This window comes from Hyla sarda (assembly GCF_029499605.1).
Source record: "Hyla sarda isolate aHylSar1 chromosome 1 unlocalized genomic scaffold, aHylSar1.hap1 SUPER_1_unloc_2, whole genome shotgun sequence".
In the NCBI taxonomy this organism is placed as follows: domain Eukaryota; kingdom Metazoa; phylum Chordata; class Amphibia; order Anura; family Hylidae; genus Hyla; species Hyla sarda.
In genome coordinates this window covers 1,049,202-1,069,407 of record NW_026607581.1, presented here as the reverse complement: position 1 = coordinate 1,069,407, position 20,206 = coordinate 1,049,202, and the positions used below count along the sequence as shown (strand labels likewise).

The window sequence follows — 20,206 nt, the reverse complement described above, 5'->3', positions numbered from 1 at the left end:
AAATGTCTGGTACGCCACCGTTTCCAAAACGGAGCCTCCAGCTGTTGCAAAACTACAACTCCCAGCATGCACTTATAGACCCTACATGCTGGGAGTTGTAGTTTTGCAACAGCTGGATGTCCCCCCCCCCCCCCAATGTGAACGTACAGGGTACACTCACATGGGCGGAGGATTACAGTAAGTATCCGGCTGCAAGTTTGAGCTGAGGCAAATTTTCTGCCGCTGCTCAAACTGCCAGCGAGAAACTACTGTGAACCCCCCGCCCTTGCGACTGTACCCTAAAAACACTACACTACACTAACACAAAATAAAATAAAAAGTAAAAAACACTACATATACACATACCCCTACACAGCCCCCCTCCCCTCCCCAATAAAAATGAAAAACGTCTGGTACGCCACTGTTTCCAAAACGGAGCCTCCAGCTGTTGCAAAACAACTACTCCCAGTATTACCAGACAGCCACTGACTGTCCAGGCATGCTGGGACTTTTACAACAGCTGGAGGCACCCTGTTTGGGAATCACTGGCGTAGAATACCCCTATGTCCACCCCTATGCAAGTCCCTAATTCAGGCCTCAAATGCGCATGGCGCTCTCACTTTGGAGCCCTGTCGTATTTCAAGGCAACAGTTTAGGGCCACATATGGGGTATCGCCGTACTCGGGAGAAATTGTGTTACAAATTATGGGGGGGTATTTTCTGCTATTACCCTTTTTAAAAATCTAAAATTTTTGGGAAACCAACATTTTAGGTAAAATTTTTTTTTTTTTTTTTTTTTTACATATGCAAAAGTTGTGAATCACCTGTGGGGTATTAAGGTTCACATTACCCCTTGTTACGTTCCCCGAGGGGTCTAGTTTCCAAAATGGTATGCCATGTGATTTTTTTTTGCTGTCCTGGCACCATAGGGGCTTCCTAAATGCGGCATGCCCCCAGAGCAAAATTTGCTTTCAAAAAGCCAAATGTGACTCCTCCTCTTCTGAGACCTGTAGTGCGCCAGCAGAGCACTTCTCACCCCCATATGGGGTGTTTTCTGAATCGGGAGAAATTGAGCTTCAAATTTTGGGGGTATTTTCTGCTATTACCCTTTTAAAAAATGTAAAAATTTTGGGAAACCAAGCATTTTAGGTAAAAAAATTTTTTTTTTAAACATATGCAAAAGTCGTGAAACACCTGTAGGGTATTAAGGTTCACTTTACCCCTTTTTACGTTCCCCGAGGGGTCTGGTTTCCAAAATGGTATGCCATGTGTTTTTTTTTATTTGCGGTTCTGGCACCATAGGGGCTTCCTAAATGCGGCATGCCCCCAGAGCAAAATTTTCTTTCAAAAAGCCAAATGTGACTCCTTCTCTTCTGAGACCTGTAGTGCGCCAGCAGAGCACTTTTCACCCCCATATGGGGTGTTTTCTGAATCGGGAGAAATTGGGCTTCAAATTTTGGGGGGTATTTTCTGCTATTATCCTTTTTAAAAAATGTAACATTTTTGGGAAACCAAGCATTTTAGGTAAAACATTTTTTTTTTTTTTTTACATATGCAAAAGTCGTGAATCACCTGTGGGGTATTAAGGTTCACTTTACCCCTTGTTACGTTCCCTGAGGGGTCTAGTTTCCAAAATGGTATGCCATGTGTTTTTTTTTTGCTGTCCTGGCACCATAGGGGCTTTGTAAAGGTGACATGCCCCCCAAAAACCATTTGACGCTCCTTCCCTTCTGAGCCTTCTACTGCGCCCGCCGAACAATTAACATAGACATATGAGGTATGTGCTTACTCGAGAGAAATTGGGTTTCAAATACAAGTAAAATTTTTCTCCTTTTTACCCCTTGTAAAAATTCAAAAATTGGGTCTACAAGAACATGCGAGTGTAAAAAATGAAGATTGTGAATTTTCTCCTTCACTTTTCTGCTATTCCTGTGAAACACCTAAAGGGTTAATACACTTATTGAATGTCATTTTGAATACTTTGGGGGGTGTAGTTTTTATAATGGGGTCATTTATGGGGTATTTCTAATATGAAGACCCTTCAAATCCACTTCAAACCTGAACTGGTCCATGAAAAATAGCGAGTTTGAAAATTTTGTGAAAAATTTTCAAAATTGCTGCTGAACTTTGAAGCCCTCTGGTGTCTTCCAAAAGTAAAAACTCATAAATTTTATGATGCAAACATAAAGTAGACATATTGTATATGTGAACCCAAAAATGTTTTATTTTGAATATCCATTTTCCTTACAAGCAGAGAGCTTCAAAGTTAGAAAAATGCAAAATTTTCATTTTTTTCATCAAATTTTGGGATTTTTCACCAAGAAAGGATGCAAGTTACCATAAAATTTTACCACTAAGTTAAAGTAGAATATGTCACGAAAAAACAATCTCGGAATCAGAATGAGAACTAAAAGCATTCCAGAGTTATTAATGTTTAAAGTGACAGTGGTCAGAATTGCAAAAAACGCTCTGGTCCTTAAGGTGTAAAATGGCCTGGTCCTTAAGGGGTTAAGGATCGGGGTTTTTTCCGTTTTTGCATTTTTGTTTTTTGCTTCTTGCCTTTAAAAAGTCATAACTCTTTCAATTTTGCACCTAAAAATCCATATGATTGCTTATTTTTTGCGCCACCAATTCTACTTTGTAATGATGTCAGTCATTTTGCCCAAAAATCTACGGTGAAACGGAAAAAAATACGTAGTACATTTTTCGGTAAAAATGACACCTTATCTTTATTCTGTAGGTCCATATGGTTAAAATGATACCCTACTTATATAGGTTTGATTTTGTTTCACTTCTGGAAAAAATCATAACTTCATGCAGGAAAATTAATACGTTTAAAATTGTCATTTCTGACCCCTATAACTTTTTTATTTTTGCGTGTATGGGGTGGTATGAGGGCTCATTTTTTGCGCCGTGATCTGATGTTTTTAAAGTTACCATTTTTGCATTTATAGGACTTATTGATCGCTTTTCATTCATTTTTTCATGATATAAAAAGTGACCAAAAATACACTATTTTGGACTTTGGAATTTTTTTGCGCGCACGCCATTGACCGTGCGGTTTAATTAACGATATATTTTTATAATTCGGACATTTCCGCACGCGGCGATACCATATATGTTTATTTTTATTTACACTGTATTTTATTTTATTTTTATGGGAAAAGGGGAGTGATTCAAACTTTTAATAGGGAAGGGGTTAAATGATCTTTATTCACTTTTTTTTCACATTTTTTTGCAGTGTTATAGCTCCCATAGGGACCTATAACACTGCACACACTGATCTCTTACACTGATCATTGTTATCCCATAGGGACCTATAACACTGCACACACTGATCTCTTAGGCTGGGTTCACACTACGTTTTGTCCCATACGGGAGCGCATACGGCAGGGGGGAGCTAAAAGCTCGCGCTCCCGTATGTGACCGTATGCGCTCCCGTATGTCATTCATTTCAATGAGCCGACCGGAGTGAAACGTTCGGTCCGGTCGGCTCATTTTTGCGCCGTATGCGCTTTTACAACCGGACCTAAAACCGTGGTTGACCACAGTTTTAGGTCCGGTTGTAAAAGCGCATACGGCGCAAAAATGAGCCGACCGGACCGAACGTTTCACTCCGGTCGGCTCATTGAAATGAATGACATACGGGAGCGCATACGGTGACATACGGGAGCGCGAGGTTTTAGCTCCCCCCTGCCGTATGCGCTCCCGTATGGGACAAAACGTAGTGTGAACCCAGCCTTACATTGATCACTGGTTTCTCATAAGAAACCACTGATCGATGATTCTGCCGCTTGACTGCTCATGTCTGGATCTCAGGCACTGAGCAGTCATTCGGCGATCGGACAGCGAGGAGGCAGGTAGAGGCCCTCCCGCTGTCCTGTAAGCTGTTCGGGATGCCGCGATTTCACCACGGCTATCCCGAACAGCCCACTGAGCTAACCGGCACACTTTCACTTTCGACGCGGCGTTCAACTTTGAATGCCGCGTCTAAAGGGTTAATAGCGCGCAGCACTGCGATCAACGCCGCGCGCTATTAGCCACGGGTCCCGGCCGTTGTTAGAGGCTGGGCCCGACCTGCTATGACGCCTGTGGCCCCGCATTATAGATTGGGAGCGGACACATGACGTTCCAGTACGTCATGTGTCCTTAAAGGAGTACTCCGATGCAAATCTTTTCTGGGGCAAAAGAAGCATCAAGCAAAGTTATATAGCATTCTAATATACTTGCGCTTTCCATATGGCCCCTTTCCCGGTCTTCTCCTGCATTTTTCCGCTGACCGGAATCTGGGTCCTTTTCCTGCATTTGATGACGCTCGACTGCTTATTCTGAGCGCTCCGCAGGCAACTTAGCCCGGTGACTCATACCTCCCATGAGTCATTGCGGGCTCTGCCGACCTCCCAGCCCGGAGTCGGCTACTCCCCCCTCACTAATATATTCATATATGCGCTGAGCTGAGCTGCCATAGGCTGAGCTCAGCAAACGCGGAGGGGGCATGATTTATTATAATTTCTGGAAGGGGCCAAGCCGGGGAGATACAGGTCGGATGTGACGAGCTGGCATGCTGGGAGATGTAGTTTTTACAGCGCGGGCTGGGCACATAATGCGAAAACGGCTGGGCCCTTCTACACGATTGAGGGCTCCATCAAAAGGTATTTTAATGGGTTACATTATGGCATTACTTTTTTTGGGGGGGAGGCTGCATCGGAGTTTTCCTTTAAGGGGTTAAAGGGGTACTCCGGTGAAAAACTTTTTTTTCTTTTTTAAATCAACTGGTGCCAGAAAGTTATACAGATTTGTAAATTACTTCTATTAAAAAATCTTAATCCTTCCAGTACTTATTAGCTGCTGAATACTACAGTGGAAATTCTTTTCCGTTTGAAACAGAGCTGTCTGCTGACATCACGAGCACAGTGCTCTCTGCTGACATCTCTATTTATTTTAGAAACTGCCCAAAGTAAAAGGAAATCCCCATAGCAAACATATGCTGTTCTGGACAGTTCCTAAAATGGACAGAGATGTCAGCAGAGAGCACTGTGCTCATGATGTCAGCAGACGATAGGATGTGACACCGTTTCGTCCTATCAGATCTCAGCATCTCTGAACTCCGATCAGGAAGCTGTCATGATGGGAGGTTTTAAAACCCCTGCTCGGCGTTTTTTACACTCATTGCCCGCTGCCTCTGGACAAAGCTGCGTTAAGCAGTGAAACATGTAGTGGGGGGCCGAGTGATTGGTTTTAATTACAGTGATCACTCCAATACCCCTGATGTACGCTGCAGATACATGGGGACAGCAAATGAACAATCAATGAAAGTGGCCAGTTCGGCACTCATATGTAATTATGAAATCATATGCAGTGAGTTTCACTGGAATTTTAATTCCTTTGTCTAAGTGTGTTTAGTAAACAATAAAGATAAGTTGTTTATGTATGGGAAAATGGGTATTTTTGGGTCACCTTAGTGACCTATAGGTTGTTATTAGTTAATTTACCCGCCATATATTGGTCTCAAGCAGATTGTAGAATTGAAAAAACCCTGACTAACTCTCCATTTTGCAAAGAAAACCAGGAAAGGGGGCGTGGCCACCAGGGAAAGGGGCGCGGTCTCCAAAAAGGGGCGTGTTCCCAACATATTTACTAAGGTTTCCACATAAAATGTGGTGGAAAACCCGACAGATAGGAAAATGTGTAAAAATAAGCAAAATGTAGGGAAAAGTGCAAAATTATGGGAAACCTTAGTAAATACCGTGGAAAATAAAATTGTAGGGAATTAAAACCCACAAAGAAACCCGCACAACACTCTTAGTAAATCAGGGCCATTGTACAATCTTGTTTCTCATGATTTTTTGGTACAGCTGGTTTTAATAGTTCTTTTCTATTCAAAGTTTGAACAGTTTTTCCTTTTTTAATCATATCCTTTTTCGACAAATTTCTGTATTAGTGTTTTTTCTGACTAATTTCATATTCTTGAAAGTCGGATCATCCAATAATAATCACAAACAGTGTGTCAACAGGGAAGATGCATTTCAGTTGCACACGCTTTTTACTTCCCTGTTATTTAAAGGGATACTCCGGCGCTAAGACATCTTATCCCCGATCCAAAGGATAGGGGATAAGATGCCTTATCGCGTGGGTCCCGCTGCTGGGGACCCCCGTGATCCTGTTTGCAGCACCCAGTTACAATCAGTCCTCTAAGCATGTTTGCTCCGGGTCTGATGACTGGCGATCACAGGACCTGAGCATTGTGACGTCACGGCCCCACCCCTGTGTGATGTCACGCTCCGCCCCCTCAATGCAAGCCTATGGAAGGGGGTGTGACAGCTGTCACAGCCCCACCCCGTGTTATGTCACGCTCCGCCCCCTCAATGCAAGCCTATGGGCTGTCACGCCCCCTCCCATAGGCTTGCATTGAGGGGGCGGAGCATGACGTCACACGGGGCAGGGCCGTGACGTCACAATTTTTCCGGCCCCTTGATCACCAGTAATCAGACCCGAAGCGAACGGGTTCCGGGGACTGATTGTAACGGTGTGCTGCATGCAAGATCACGGGGGTCCCCAGGGGCGGGACCCTCGCGATCAGGCATCTTATCCCCTATCCTTTGGATAGGGGATTAGATGTCTTAGTGCTGGAGTACCCCTTTAACAACTAGGAAGATATAATAGGTCTTTTTTTGAACCATGAAAATAAACACTGTGGCCCAGATTTATCAAACTGTATGAGAGAAAAAAAAAAATAGAGATTTCCCCACAGGAACCAATCCCAGCTCAGCTTTCACTTTACCAGAGCTAGTTAGCTGAGCTGTAATTGGCTACTGTGGGGAAATCACTATTTTTTTTTCTCTCACACAGTTTGATTAATGAGGGCCACAGTGTTTATCAGGCTGGTGTGTTTTTATTTACACGCGCTGCAGTCAGTCTGATGATAAAACCTGTAGGTATAGTTTTTTTGCGATTAATCCCTGTACATGTGTGTAAGGGCGCTATGCTTCTTTATGTTTGTTATCATATAGCTCAGCCACCAGGATAGGGGTTATGGCTTCTGTTCACACACACTGTTTATCTTTGTTCCCTATATCTGTCCAATCTCTCTCTCCCTCTGTATTACTGTGTCTATCTCTTTCTGTCTGCTGCTCCCATTGCCATCCTGGGGACCGGCTTGTGATCCATTAACTGTGTAAAACCCTACCCCTTGTTCTCTCCTATTGGCCTTTAAGCTGTTTGACACTTATAGCAGCAAGTTATATGATAACCTGGGTTATTATGTGATATGCTGTCACCTTGATGTCATGTCACTGCCCCTGCTCCACCATCTTCTTCCAGAAGCCAAAACCGCACGCTGTTCATGAGATTTCTCACTTTTACCAGTTCGTACTAACCAAATCGGTAAAAGGTTTTTATTTTTAAATTTCTCTATTTGTTAACAAGAAAAGAAAAGACAATTATAAATCATGTTATGTAACAATAACATTCATGTTACCACAATAACAAAATGATAAATATAAACACTTTAAAAAGAGAACAAGAAAGACGACAAAACAAGAAGAAATAGATAGGAAAATAAATACAAAATCCCGACTTCTAGCCTAAAACTTAAAGGAGTATTCCAGAAATAAAACTTAAAAAAAAATGTTTTTATATCAACTGGCACCAGAAAGTTAAACAGATTTGTAAATTACTTCTATTAAAAAATCTTAATCCTTCCAATAATTATCAGCTGCTGAATCGGAGTTGTTCTTTTCTGTCTGGCATCAGTGCTCTCTGCTGACATCTCTGCTTGTCTTGGGAACTGCACAGAGTAGGAGAGGTTTGCTATGGGGATTTGCTTCTACCCTGGACAGTTACCGAGACAGGTGTCATCAGAGAGCACTTAAATAGTGCCGCGTCTAAATAGTAAATGCCGATCATCTGCCTGAACGGCGATGTCCGGCATAAGTCACAGGTCCTGGCTTCTGATAGCAGCTGGGACCGTGCAGGTATGATGCAAGCTCAGCTCCTGAGCTAGATTCATAACCTTGCCGCAGCGCCGTTTATAAACAGCGTTCAGCTGCAAGGGGTTAATATATAAATGTGTTATCTGCATCATTTAGTGCTCTAAAATATCTTCTCTCCTGTGTGAATTCTTAGGGTCTGTTCACACTACAGAGTGTGAACGGAATCTCCGCTCACAGAATTCCGTGAGCGGAGATTCAGCCTGGCAGCCGACGGTGGTGGTAGGACCGCGCGGCACTGCGCCGTCACCATTGATGGCTATGCAGTACTCACGGACTTCCGCGCAAAGAATGAACATGTTCTTTCTTTGCGCGGAACAAATTCCGCAGTGTGCAGGGGTGGAGACCCATTCACACTAATGTTAAATTCACACCGTGGAATTCAGCGGGAATTCCGTAGTGTGAACATACCCTAAGATGTCTTTTAAATGTTGATTTCTCATTAAAACATTTCCTATATTCTGAACATGAAAATGGCTCCTCTCCTGTGTGAGTATTTAGATGTTTAACTAGTCTTGATTGCTTTATTCTGAACATGAAAATGTTTTCTTTGATGTTTAGCGAGATTTGATTTCTCTGTGAAACATTTCCCACATTCTGAGCATAAAAATGGTTTTTCCCCTGTGTGAGTTCTTTTATGGTTAACAAGTCTTGATTTAAAATTAAAAGATTTTCCACATTCTGAACATGAAAATGGATTCTCTCCTGTGTGAGTTCTTTGATGTTTAACAAGACTTGATTTCTTAACAAAACATTTTCCACATTCTGAGCATGAAAATGTTTTTTCCCCTGTGTGAGTTCTTTTATGTTTAACAAGTCTTGATTTAAAATAAAAAGATTTTCCACATTCTGAACGTGAAAATGGATTCTTTCCTGTGTGAGTTCTTTGATGTATAACAAGACTTGCTTTCTCAGTAAAACATTTCTCACATTCTGAGCATGAAAATGGCTTCTCCCCTGTGTGAGTTCTTTGAGGTTTAACAAGATTTGATTTCTCAGTAAAACATTTACCACATTCTGAGCATGAAAATGGTTTCTCCCCTGTGTGAGTTCTTTTATGATTAACAAGATTTGATTTCTCAGTAAAACATTTACCACATTCTGAGCATGAAAATGGCTTTCCCCCTGTGTGAGTTCTTTTATGTTGAACAAGATGTGATTTCTCAGCAAAACATTTTCCACATTCCAAACATGGAAATGGCTTTTCCCCTGTGTGAGTTCTTTTATGTTGAACAAGTTGCGATTGCTGAGTAAAACATTTCCCACATTCTGAACATGAGAATGGCTTTTCCCCTGTGTGAATTCTTTGATGTTTAACAAGATCTGATTTCTTAGTAGAACATTTCCCACATTCTGAGCATGAATATGGTTTCCTTCCTGTATGAGCTCGTTGATGTCCAACACCCCTTCTGTGACCTTTCTGTGATGAATGAGAAGACAGGACCTGTATATAAGGATGAGATGAGAGATCTTGGCTGTGAAGGGCTGAGGGTGTATCTGGGATAATGGAATGTTCTTCATATGTATCTTGTGTGATATCATCATCTGCTTTATAATCTGAAGATATAAGATTCTCCTCTGATCTCCTGCTACAAGAATCTGCAGAGAATAAAATAGATTTTAATAACTTTAAAGGGGTATTCGCATCTTAAAGACCCTATGTAATGTTGTAGTACATGTAAAAAAACACACTTGTGCAAATAGTTATAATTACTTTCCTTGAAGCCTTTGAAGGAAACCTCTCGTGGTCTGGACAGTTCCTGACATGGACAGAGGTGTCAGCAGAGAGCACTGTGGTCAGACTGAAAAAACTACACATCTTTCTGTGGAGCATACAGAAGCTAATAAGTACTATTAACCCCTTAAGGACCCGTGGTTTTTCAGTTTTTGCACTTTAGTTTTTTCCTACATACCTTTAAAAAATCCTCTTTCAATTTTGCACCTAAAAATCCATAGGAGACTATAACACTGCACACACTAATCTCTTACACTGATCATTGTTATCCCATAGGAGAGTATAACACTGCACACACTAATCTCTTACACTGATCATTGTTATCCCATAGGGGACTATAACACTGCACACACTGATCTCTTACACTGATCATTGTTATCCCATAGGGGGCTATAACACTGCACACACTGATCATTGTTATCCCATAGGGACCTATAACACTGCACACACTAATCTCTTATATTGATCATTGTTATCCCATAGGAGACTATAAAACCGCACACACTGATAGGAGACTATAACACTGCACACACTGATCTCTTACACTGATCATTGTTATCCCATAGGAGACTATAACACTGCACACACTGATCATTGTTATCCCATAGGAGACTATAACACTGAACACACTGATCTCTTATACTGATCATTGTTATCTCATAAGACACTATATCACTGCACACACTGATCTCTTATACTGATCATTGTTATCCCATAGGGGGCTATAAGACTGCACACACTGATCTCTTACACTGATCATTGTTATCCCGTAGGAGACTATAACACTGCACAAACTGATCTTTTACACTAATCCTTGTTATCCCATAAGAGGCTATAATACTGCACACACTGATCTCTTACATTGATCATTGATATCCCATAGGGGACTATAACACTGCACACACTGATCTTTTACATTGATCATTGTTATCCCATAGGAGACTATAACACTGCACACACTGATCTCTTCCACTGATCATTGTTATTCCATAGGGGACTAAAACACTGCAAACACTGATCTCTTACACTGATCACTGTTATTCCATAGGGGACTATAACACTGCACACAATGATCTCTTACACTGATCATTGTTATCCCATAGGACACTATAAAACTGCACACACTGATCTCTTACACTGATCATTGTTATCCCATAGGACACTATAACACTGTGCACACTGATCTCTTACAATGATCATTGTTATCCCATAGGACACTATAACATTGCACACACTGATCTCTTACAATGATCATTGTTATCCCATATGGGACTAAAACACTGCACACACTGATCTCTTAAACTGATCATTGTTATTCCATAGGGGAGTATAACACTGCACACACTGATCTCTTACACTTATCATTGTTATCTTTTGGAGACTATAACACTGCACACACTGATCTCTTATACTGATCATTATTATCCCATAAGAGACTATAACACTGCACACACTGATCATTGTTATCCCATAGGAGACTATAACTCTGCACACACTGATCTCTTACACTGATCATTGTTATCCCATAGGAGACTATAACACTGCACACACTGATCTTTTACACTGATCATTGTTATCCCATAGGAGACTATAACACTGCACACACTGATCTCTTACACTGATCATTGTTATCCCATAAGAGACTATTACACTGCACACACTGATCTTTTACACTGATCATTGTTATCCCATAGGGGTCTATAACAATGCACACACTGATCTCTTACATTGATCATTGTTATCCCATAGGAGACTATAACACTGCACACACTGATCTCTTACATTGATCTTTGTTATCTCATAGGAGACTATAACACTGCACACACTAATTTTTTACGTTGATCATTGTTATCCCATAGGAGACTAAAACACTGCACACACTGATATTTTACACTGATCATTGGTATCCCATAGGGGACTATAACACTGCACACACTGATCTTTTATACTGATCATTGTTATCCCATAGGAGACTACAACACTGCACACGCTGATCTCTTACACTGATCATTGTTATCCCGTAGGAGACTATAACACTGGATGTATTGATCTTTTACATTGATCATTGGTATCCCATAGGAGACTATAACACTGCCCACACTGATTTATTTACACTGATCATTGTTATCCCATAGGGGGCTATAACACTGCACACACTGATCTTTTACATTGATCATTGGTTTCCCATAGGGGACTATAACACTGCACACACTGATCTCTTACACTGATCATTGTTATCCCATAGGGGGGCTACAACACTGCACACACTGATCTTTGTTATCCCATAGGAGGCTATAACACTGCACACACTGATCTTCTTTTACACTGATCAATGGTTTCTCACAGGAAACCATTGATCAATGATTCTGCCGCTTGACTGCTCATGCCTGGATCTCAGGCACTGAGCAGTCATTAGGTGATCGGACACCAGGAGGCAGGTAAGCGGACCCTCCTCGTGTCCTACAGCTGTTTGGGATGCCACGATTTCACTGCGGCGATCCCGAACAGCCCCCTGAGCTAAGCGGCCTTAGTTTAATTTCACTATAGTCATGGCAATCCACTTTGAACGCCATGTTTTAAGGGTTAATAGTGCAACACCGAGATCAGCGCCGCGCGCTATTAGCCACAGGTCCCAGTCGTTGTTAGTGGTCAAGGCTTCACGTCATAGAACGGGAGCGGACTCATGACGTACCGGTACGTCATGGGTCCTTAAGAGGTTAAATTACTTTAATAGAAGTAATTTATAAATCTGTTTAACTTTCTGGCACCAGTTGATTTAAAAAAAATGTTTTCCACCGGAGTTCCCCTTTAATTACCAAGACCCATTTTCAAATACAACCTGTGTCTCTCTATGTTGTATTACCTTTGGGCGCTTTTACTGACTGAAGCGATTCTGATATTGTTTTTACGTGATGTATTGTAGTTTATAGTGAAAAATGAAAGGGGTACTCCATGTCTGATCGCGGGGGTCCCACCGCATGCAGCACCCACCCCGCAATATAGCTGTCACGCCCCCTCCCATAGACTTGCATTGAGGGGGTGGCGCATGATGTCCCACGGGGGCGGGACCCCCTCGATCAGACATCTTATCCCCTATTCTTTGAGTAGGGGATAAGATGTCTAGGGGTGGAGTACCCCTTTAAATCAACTGGTGCCAGAAAGTTAAACAGATTTGTAAATTACTTCTATTAAAAAATCTTAATCCTTCTGTACTTATGAGTTGCTGTTATGATCCACAGAAAGTTCTTTTGTTTTGGAATTTCCTTTCTGTCTGACCACAGTGCTCTCTGCTGGCACCTCTGTCCATAGCAGGATAGGTTTTCTATGGCGATTTGCTCCTACTCTGGACAGTTCCTAAAATGGACAGAGGTGTCAGCAGAGAGCACTGTGGTCTGGCAGAAAGGAAATTAAAAAGAAAAGAACTCCCTGCAGATCATAACAGCAGCTGATAAGTACTGGAAGGATTAAGATTTTTTAATAGAAGTAATTTACAAATCTGTTTAACTTTCTGGCACCAGTTCATTTAAAAAAAGATGTTTTCCAGTGGTGTACCCCTTTAATAGTAAACTAGTTCTCTAGGATTGTGGGGATAAAAGATGAAATTATTAAACTTAAAAAAACAAAAAATAGTCATTATGATGTATTGTGGTTAGATATTAACATAACTATAATGGGACATTAATATAATAGGATAAAAAAAAAAGGTATGACAGAGAAAAAGAAAAAATAAATAAATTAAACATGAAAAAACTTTAAAAAACTTTAAAAAAAATAAATAAATAAAAACTGGTAAAATAAGAAAAAAGTTTTTTTTTTTAAATGAAACATTAAATAAAATTAACAAAAAATATAACATTTTAAGAATTATAATTAATAAAAATACAGTAAAAAAAAAATAGGTAAAAAAAAGGAAAGAATGTGTGTAGTGGGAATGATGTAGAGAGGAATAGAAAATAGCAGAGCTAGTAGTGCGTCTTACCATCTTGCCGCACACACTTAGGGCTCATTCACACGAGCTGATTTATATACATGGTTCTTGCTTCGTGTTAGAAAGGGGGATGGGCTCTTCAATGGGGCTTGCGGCGAGTTTTCCGGATCGGAAATTCCACAGCCGAAAATCTCCTGTGGATAGCCCGCCCCCTTTATAACAAGTAGCGGGAAACCTGCAAATAAATCCTCTCGTGTGAACGAGCCCTTAGTGTGATCCCCATTAGTAACAGACGCACATACTCGCCATTTCCCTACGTTTTCCTCTTCTTACAATTGCTCTGAGTTATTGTGTTTTCCAGAGCTCAAATTCACCACGTTTTATGCTGAAACTTTACTAAATTTGTAGATTTCATTTGAAAATATATATTTTCTGAGAAACGCCCCTTTTCCCTGATGGCCCCGTCCCCTTTGTAGGGTTTTCTGAGTAAAGTGGAGAGTTAGTGGGTTTTTTGGATTTTTTGTTGGAAATTCTGGCGTAACACACATGCAACAAAATCTACTCGGAAAAGCCTTAATGGGTACTCCGCCCCTAGCATCTTATCCCCCATCCAAAGGATAGGGGATAAGATGTCAGAGCACCGCGGTCCCGCTGCTGGGGAGGCTCGCTCTGCACATAATGACGGGCAATACAAGGGCCGGAGCATCGTTACGTCACGGCTCCGCCCCTCCTGATGTAACAGCCCACCCCCCTCAATACAAGTCTATGGGAGGGGGCGTGGCGGTCGTCACGCCCCCTACCATAGACTTGCATTAAGGGGACGGGCCGTGATGTCACGAGGGGCGGAGCCGTGACATGACGCTGCTCCGTCCCCTCTGTCACCCGTCATTACGTGCAGAGCGAACTCGCTCTGTGCAGCAATGATAGCGCAGTCCTGCAGCGGCGATCTCCGGGGTCCCCAGCAGCGGGACCACGGCAATCTAACATCTTATCCCCTATCCTTTGGATAGGGGATAAGATGTCTACGGGCGGAGTACCCCTTTAAAGGAGATGTCCAGTACGGATTATTCCTATTCCATCCTGCCCGGGCTGCAAAAAAAGAGAAAACAAACTTTCACTTACCTTCCTACGTCCCCCCCGGAGCTCCGCAACAGCTGATTGGTCGGCCGGGCTGTCTACATCCCACTTCCTTCAGCCAGGGACATCACACAGCGCTTCAGCCTATCATTGACTGAAGCGGGACATTGCTGCGGCAGGTGATAGGCTGAAGCGCAGTGTGACATCCCGGGCTAGATGAAGTGGGATGTAGACAGCCCGGCCGACCAATCAGCTGTTGCGGAGCTCCGGGGGGGGGACGTAGGAAGGTAAGTGAAAGTTTGTTTTCTCTTTTTTTTTTTTTTACAGCCTGGGCAGGATGGAATAGGAATAGTCCGCACCGGACATCTCCATTAAAGGGTTTATCCAGGAATGGAAGAAAAAAACAAAAAAATTCTCAGATCATCACAGGACATTCACCTGGCATCTTTTATTCTACTGTGACCTTTGTATTTCCTGTACGTGGCTCTAATACAATGGTCCCTCAACATATGATGGTAATTCGTTCCAAACGACCCATCGTTTGTCGAATCCATCGTATGTTGAGGGATTCGTGCAATGTAAAGTATAGAAAGTTATACTCACCTGTCCCCGCCGCTCCGGACCGTGTCCTCACCGCTCCCGATGCTGTCCCGCTGCTCCGGCGTCTTCTTCGGGATCCTCCGGCTTCTTCCGCATCTTCTCCAGTGTCCGGGCCTCGCTTTCTGGTGACGTTATTACGTTGCTGCGTCGGCACGGCGTGCGAAGCGACATAATAACGATACAGGAAAGCGAGGCCCGGACCCCGGAGAAGATGCGGAAAACGCCAGAGGATCGCAAAAGTAGACCCGGAGCAGCGGGGATAGGTAAGTGAACCTGTCCGGGATGCTTAAACTGCTATCCGACAGCAGCTTAAGCATTTTGCGCTGTCAGATAGAAGTTAATGCGATGGCCCCGACATATAAAAGCATCGTATGTCGATTTGATCATATGTCGGGGCCATCGCATGTCGGGGGGTTACTGTACACATTTTTGCCCACGGTGACCCCGAGTCATATAAGGTCGGTCCCGGTGGCTAATGGTAGCCGGGACCCAGGCCAATACCGGACATCACAGATCGCGGTGATGTCCGGTATTAACCCTTACGATGCTGTGATCAGCCGTCACGCCCTCTCCCATAGATTTGCATTGAGGGGGTGGTGCGTGACGTTATGATCTCCCGGCGCCGGGAACAGCAGAGTACCCCTTTAAGTAAGTGAGGCCCAATGTATGCGATCATCTCCAGTCACTGCTAGCACACTGCTGGAGTAAAGGAGAAGACGTAAACCCTCCACCAACCTCTCCATACACTCAACAGTATTATAAAAAACATTTTTGTTTTTTATTTGTTTCCATTCATCTGTAATGGGTTGTTTTATTAGATAACAAGTGATGAAGCGGAGTGTTAGTGCAGCATGTGGTATAGTGTATAGCTTAGTGCAGCATGTGGTACGGTGTATAGCTTAATGCAGCATGTGGTACGGTGTATAGCTTAGTGCAGCATGTGGTACGGTGTATAGCTTAGTGAACCTGTGCTGTATATTGTACCGTCATGCTTTGTGTGATTGAAATTTACTGTATGACTTGTAATGATGACGACTGAATGAGTAGGTGGCTACAAGGGCCCTGTGACCACGAGACTCCTGGTAATCTTTAAATGTTTTATGAATATTTTCATGTATGTTTATATGTATTTGTTTTCCCGTTTACAGTAATACATCTTTTTATCCCCACAATCCTAGAAAACCAGTCTAATTTTCCACTATTTTTTCCAATTTCGTGCAAAAGGGTCACGCACTGGACTAAGATTCTCGGATAAATAATCAGAGTACATCAGATTGCTATATATATATATATTATTTTTTTACATTGTACTTTATATTAGTAAGTGCTACATTTTTGTTGAAACATTCAGTATTTTTTGTGACAATTTTTTTTCAAATATTGTGAAAAATGTGAAAATTTCTGGCATTTTTTTTTTTTACGGCATTCACTGCTTGGTAAAAATGATGATCTTTATTCTGTGAGTCGGCGCGATCATGGCAATACCCAATTTATATAGCTTATTTTTTCCCATAATAAAATCCTTTTTTCCCCCTTTTTGGTGTTGCCATGTACCTTTTTTTTCTCGTTGTATTACTACAATCGCTAAAACACCCAATTTGTTTAGTTTTCAATATGTTTTTACTGCTTCGATGTTATTTTTTTTTTTTTTGCGTGATCGGTAGTTTTTATCTTTACCATTATGGCACAAATGGAACATTTTTATCGCTCATTATTCCATTTTTGCTGGGATGGGATTAAAATCAATAAAATTCTGGCGTTTGATTATTTTTTGTTTTTTTGTTTACACTGTTACATTATATTTCAATAGTTGAGACAATTCATTACATAGGGACTCCAAATTTTTCTGATTTGGAAAATGGTATTGGAGGGGGTGGGGTGGGGGGTGATAGAGTTTATTGTATTTATTTTTAACCTCTAAAAGACTCCGGGCGTACAGGTACACTCTGGGCACCTGGGTCTTAGCGCATCCTTTGTAATACCCTGGGGATATCCTGTGTGGACTGGAGACGTGACAAAATGCCACGCCCCCTCGTAATGTCATGCCATGCCCCCTCCATTCATGTCTATGGGAGGGGTGTGGTGTCACGAGGGGGTGTGACGTAACATCTCGTCTCCAGTCCCGGAAACAAAGAGCTTTCCGCAATTGGAGACGCAGCCCAGCATAGAATGCGGGTGCTGCACGGAGATCACGGGATCAGACATCTTATCCCCTTATCCTTTCCCTTAGTCATTGGCCAGGTAACACCTTTAAGTCTACTTTGGGTAAGAACTTAATATGACTGAGGCCCTAGCAACACAGACAAGGGAACTGTCTCAGGAATAGGGTGAGGGGGGTGTAAGGGTCTTCAATCAATTGCTTCAAGGGAAGGAGGTGAGGACCTGAAGCTACAAACACATCATCAAAATACCCATCGGCACTGGAGACTACAAGGGCCTGCGTGACCACAGAGGAATTAGCCCATGAGAGGATAATCTTATTCATAGGTTTGTCCTTGTGGATCTCTGTGGATGAAGAAAGCCCACCCAAAAGCTGTCCCTGGGATGGAACAGGACCAAGTGTTTCCCGGCCAGGATTGGCATGATCAGAGCTAAGGGCCCGATTTGCCACAATAAAGACACAGCCCCTACCTCCTACTCTAATCCCTCTCCTCAGCAGAAAGGGGGGTGGACCTGAGCTGCATTGGTCTGACCCTTAAAGAGGATCTGGAACCAGGAGGCATTGGGGGGGGGGGGGGGGGTTGAAAACCGAGGTAACAATCTGACAGAAGACAGAATGGTGGTAGAATCTGTGACTCTTATCTATATTTAGTGGTTACTACTCACCAAGGCGGTTACTTGTAGGAATATCCTCCTTATACTGCTTATCACCGCTCACATCTGTCTCTTCTTCTACCTCTATGTCTCTAGCATTAATATAGTTCAGATCTTCCCCTGTAGAAATGTCCTCCTTATACTGCTCATCACCGCTCACATCTGTCTCTTGTTCTTCCTTTATGTCTGTAGTATTAATATAGATCAGATCTTCCCCTGTATGAATGTCCTCCTTATACTGCTCATCACCGCTCACATCTGTCTCTTGTTCTTCCTTTATGTCTGTAGCATTAATATAGATCAGATCTTCCCCTATAGGAATGTCCTCCTTATACTGCTCATCACCGCTCACATCTGTCTCTTGTTCTTCCTTTATGTCTGTAGTATTAATATAGATCAGATCTTCCCCTGTATGAATGTCCTCCTTATACTGCTCATCACCGCTCACATCTGTCTCTTGTTCTTCCTTTATGTCTGTAGCATTAATATAGATCAGATCTTCCCCTATAGGAATGTCCTCCTTATACTGCTCATCACCGCTCACAACTGTCTCGTCTTCTTCCTTAATGACTGTAGCATTAATATAGATCAGATCTTCCCCAGTAGGAATATCCTCCTTATACTGCTCATCACAGCTCACATCTGTCTCTGGAGCATAAATATTGTTCGGATCTTCACCCTAAATCATAAGATGTAGAAAAAATATATTAAAAGTCATCAGACAGAGGGAGAAGTCACGTGGGATGTTATAGATGAGCAGGAGATGAGGAGTCATGGAGGGTGAGGGGACTGACCACAAGAGCTTCACAGCCCTTCTACAGATCATAGGGAATATCTCCATCTACCTGATCATCCTGTGGAAGAAGAGGACGGGGACACCTCTCTGGTGTTGTTCTCTTACTGGATCTGACTGTAGGGAACACATACAGAGACTGAATTCATTCTTTACATACAAATAATGAGAGGACGTGTGTATATAGTCATGTCTATTACCTGGTGATGTGAGGGGCTGCTGATCCTCCATCATGACCTGATCCTTATACTGATCCTTGTGTCCTTCTACATACTCCCACTCCTCCATGGAGAAATAGACCGCCACGTCCTGACACCTTATAGGAACCTGACACACAATGATACAGTCATCACCCCGACCCCTCCAGTGGTGTTACTGTATAATGTCCCAGCATTCCCAGCAGTGTCACCTCTCCAGTCATCACCAGACCCCTCCATTACTGTATAATGTCCCAGCATTCCCAGCAGTGTCACCTCTCCAGTCATCACCAGACCCCTCCATTACTGTATAATGTCCCAGCAGTGTCACCTCTCCAGTCATCACCAGACCCCTCCATTACTGTATAATGTCCCAGCAGTGTCACCTCTCCAGTCATCACCAGACTCCTCCATTACTGTATAATGTCCCAGCATTCCCAGCAGTGTCACCTCTCCAGTCATCACCAGACCCCTCCATTACTGTATAATGTCCCAGCAGGGTCACCTCTCCAGTCATCACCAGACCCCTCCATTACTGTATAATGTCCCAGCAGTGTCACCTCTCCAGTCATCACCAGACCCCTCCATTACTGTATAATGTCCCAGCAGTGTCACCTCTCCAGTCATCACCAGACCCCTCCATTACTGTATAATGTCCCAGCAGGGTCACCTCTCCAGTCATCACCAGACCCCTCCATTACTGTATAATGTCCCAGCAGTGTCACCTCTCCAGTCATGACCAGACCCCTCCATTACTGTATAATGTCCCAGCAGTGTCACCTCTCCAGTCATCACCAGACCCCTCCATTACTGTATAATGTCCCAGCATTCCCAGCAGTGTCACCTCTCCAGTCATCACCAGACCCCTCCATTACTGTATAATGTCCCAGCAGTGTCACCTCTCCAGTTATCACCAGACCCCTCCATTACTGTATAATATCCCAGCAGGGTCACCTCTCAGTTATCACCAGACTCCTCCATTACTGTATAATGTCCCAGCAGTGTCACCTCTCCAGTCATCACCAGACCCCTCCATTACTGTATAATGTCCCAGCAGTGTCACCTCTCCAGTCATCACCAGACCCCTCCATTACT

At 42.8% G+C, this 20,206-nt stretch overlaps 3 protein-coding genes across 3 annotated transcripts in view; 2 read left to right on the top strand and 1 right to left on the bottom strand.

Moving 5' to 3' along the window:
• Window positions 1-20,206, top strand: part of LOC130298064 (oocyte zinc finger protein XlCOF6.1-like) — a 226,534-nt gene that overhangs the window by 64,476 nt on the left and 141,852 nt on the right. The gene's annotated exons all lie outside the window — the stretch shown is intronic.
• Window positions 1-20,206, bottom strand: part of LOC130298060 (oocyte zinc finger protein XlCOF7.1-like) — a 201,946-nt gene that overhangs the window by 77,427 nt on the left and 104,313 nt on the right. Inside the window, exon 8 of the mRNA XM_056550953.1 lies at window positions 8,523-9,411. Coding sequence (XP_056406928.1) covers window positions 8,523-9,411 — 889 coding nt within the window. The remainder of the gene's footprint in view (window positions 1-8,522; window positions 9,412-20,206) is intronic.
• LOC130298058 (oocyte zinc finger protein XlCOF6.1-like) overlaps window positions 1-20,206 on the top strand; it is a 66,082-nt gene that overhangs the window by 14,741 nt on the left and 31,135 nt on the right. The window lies entirely within an intron of this gene.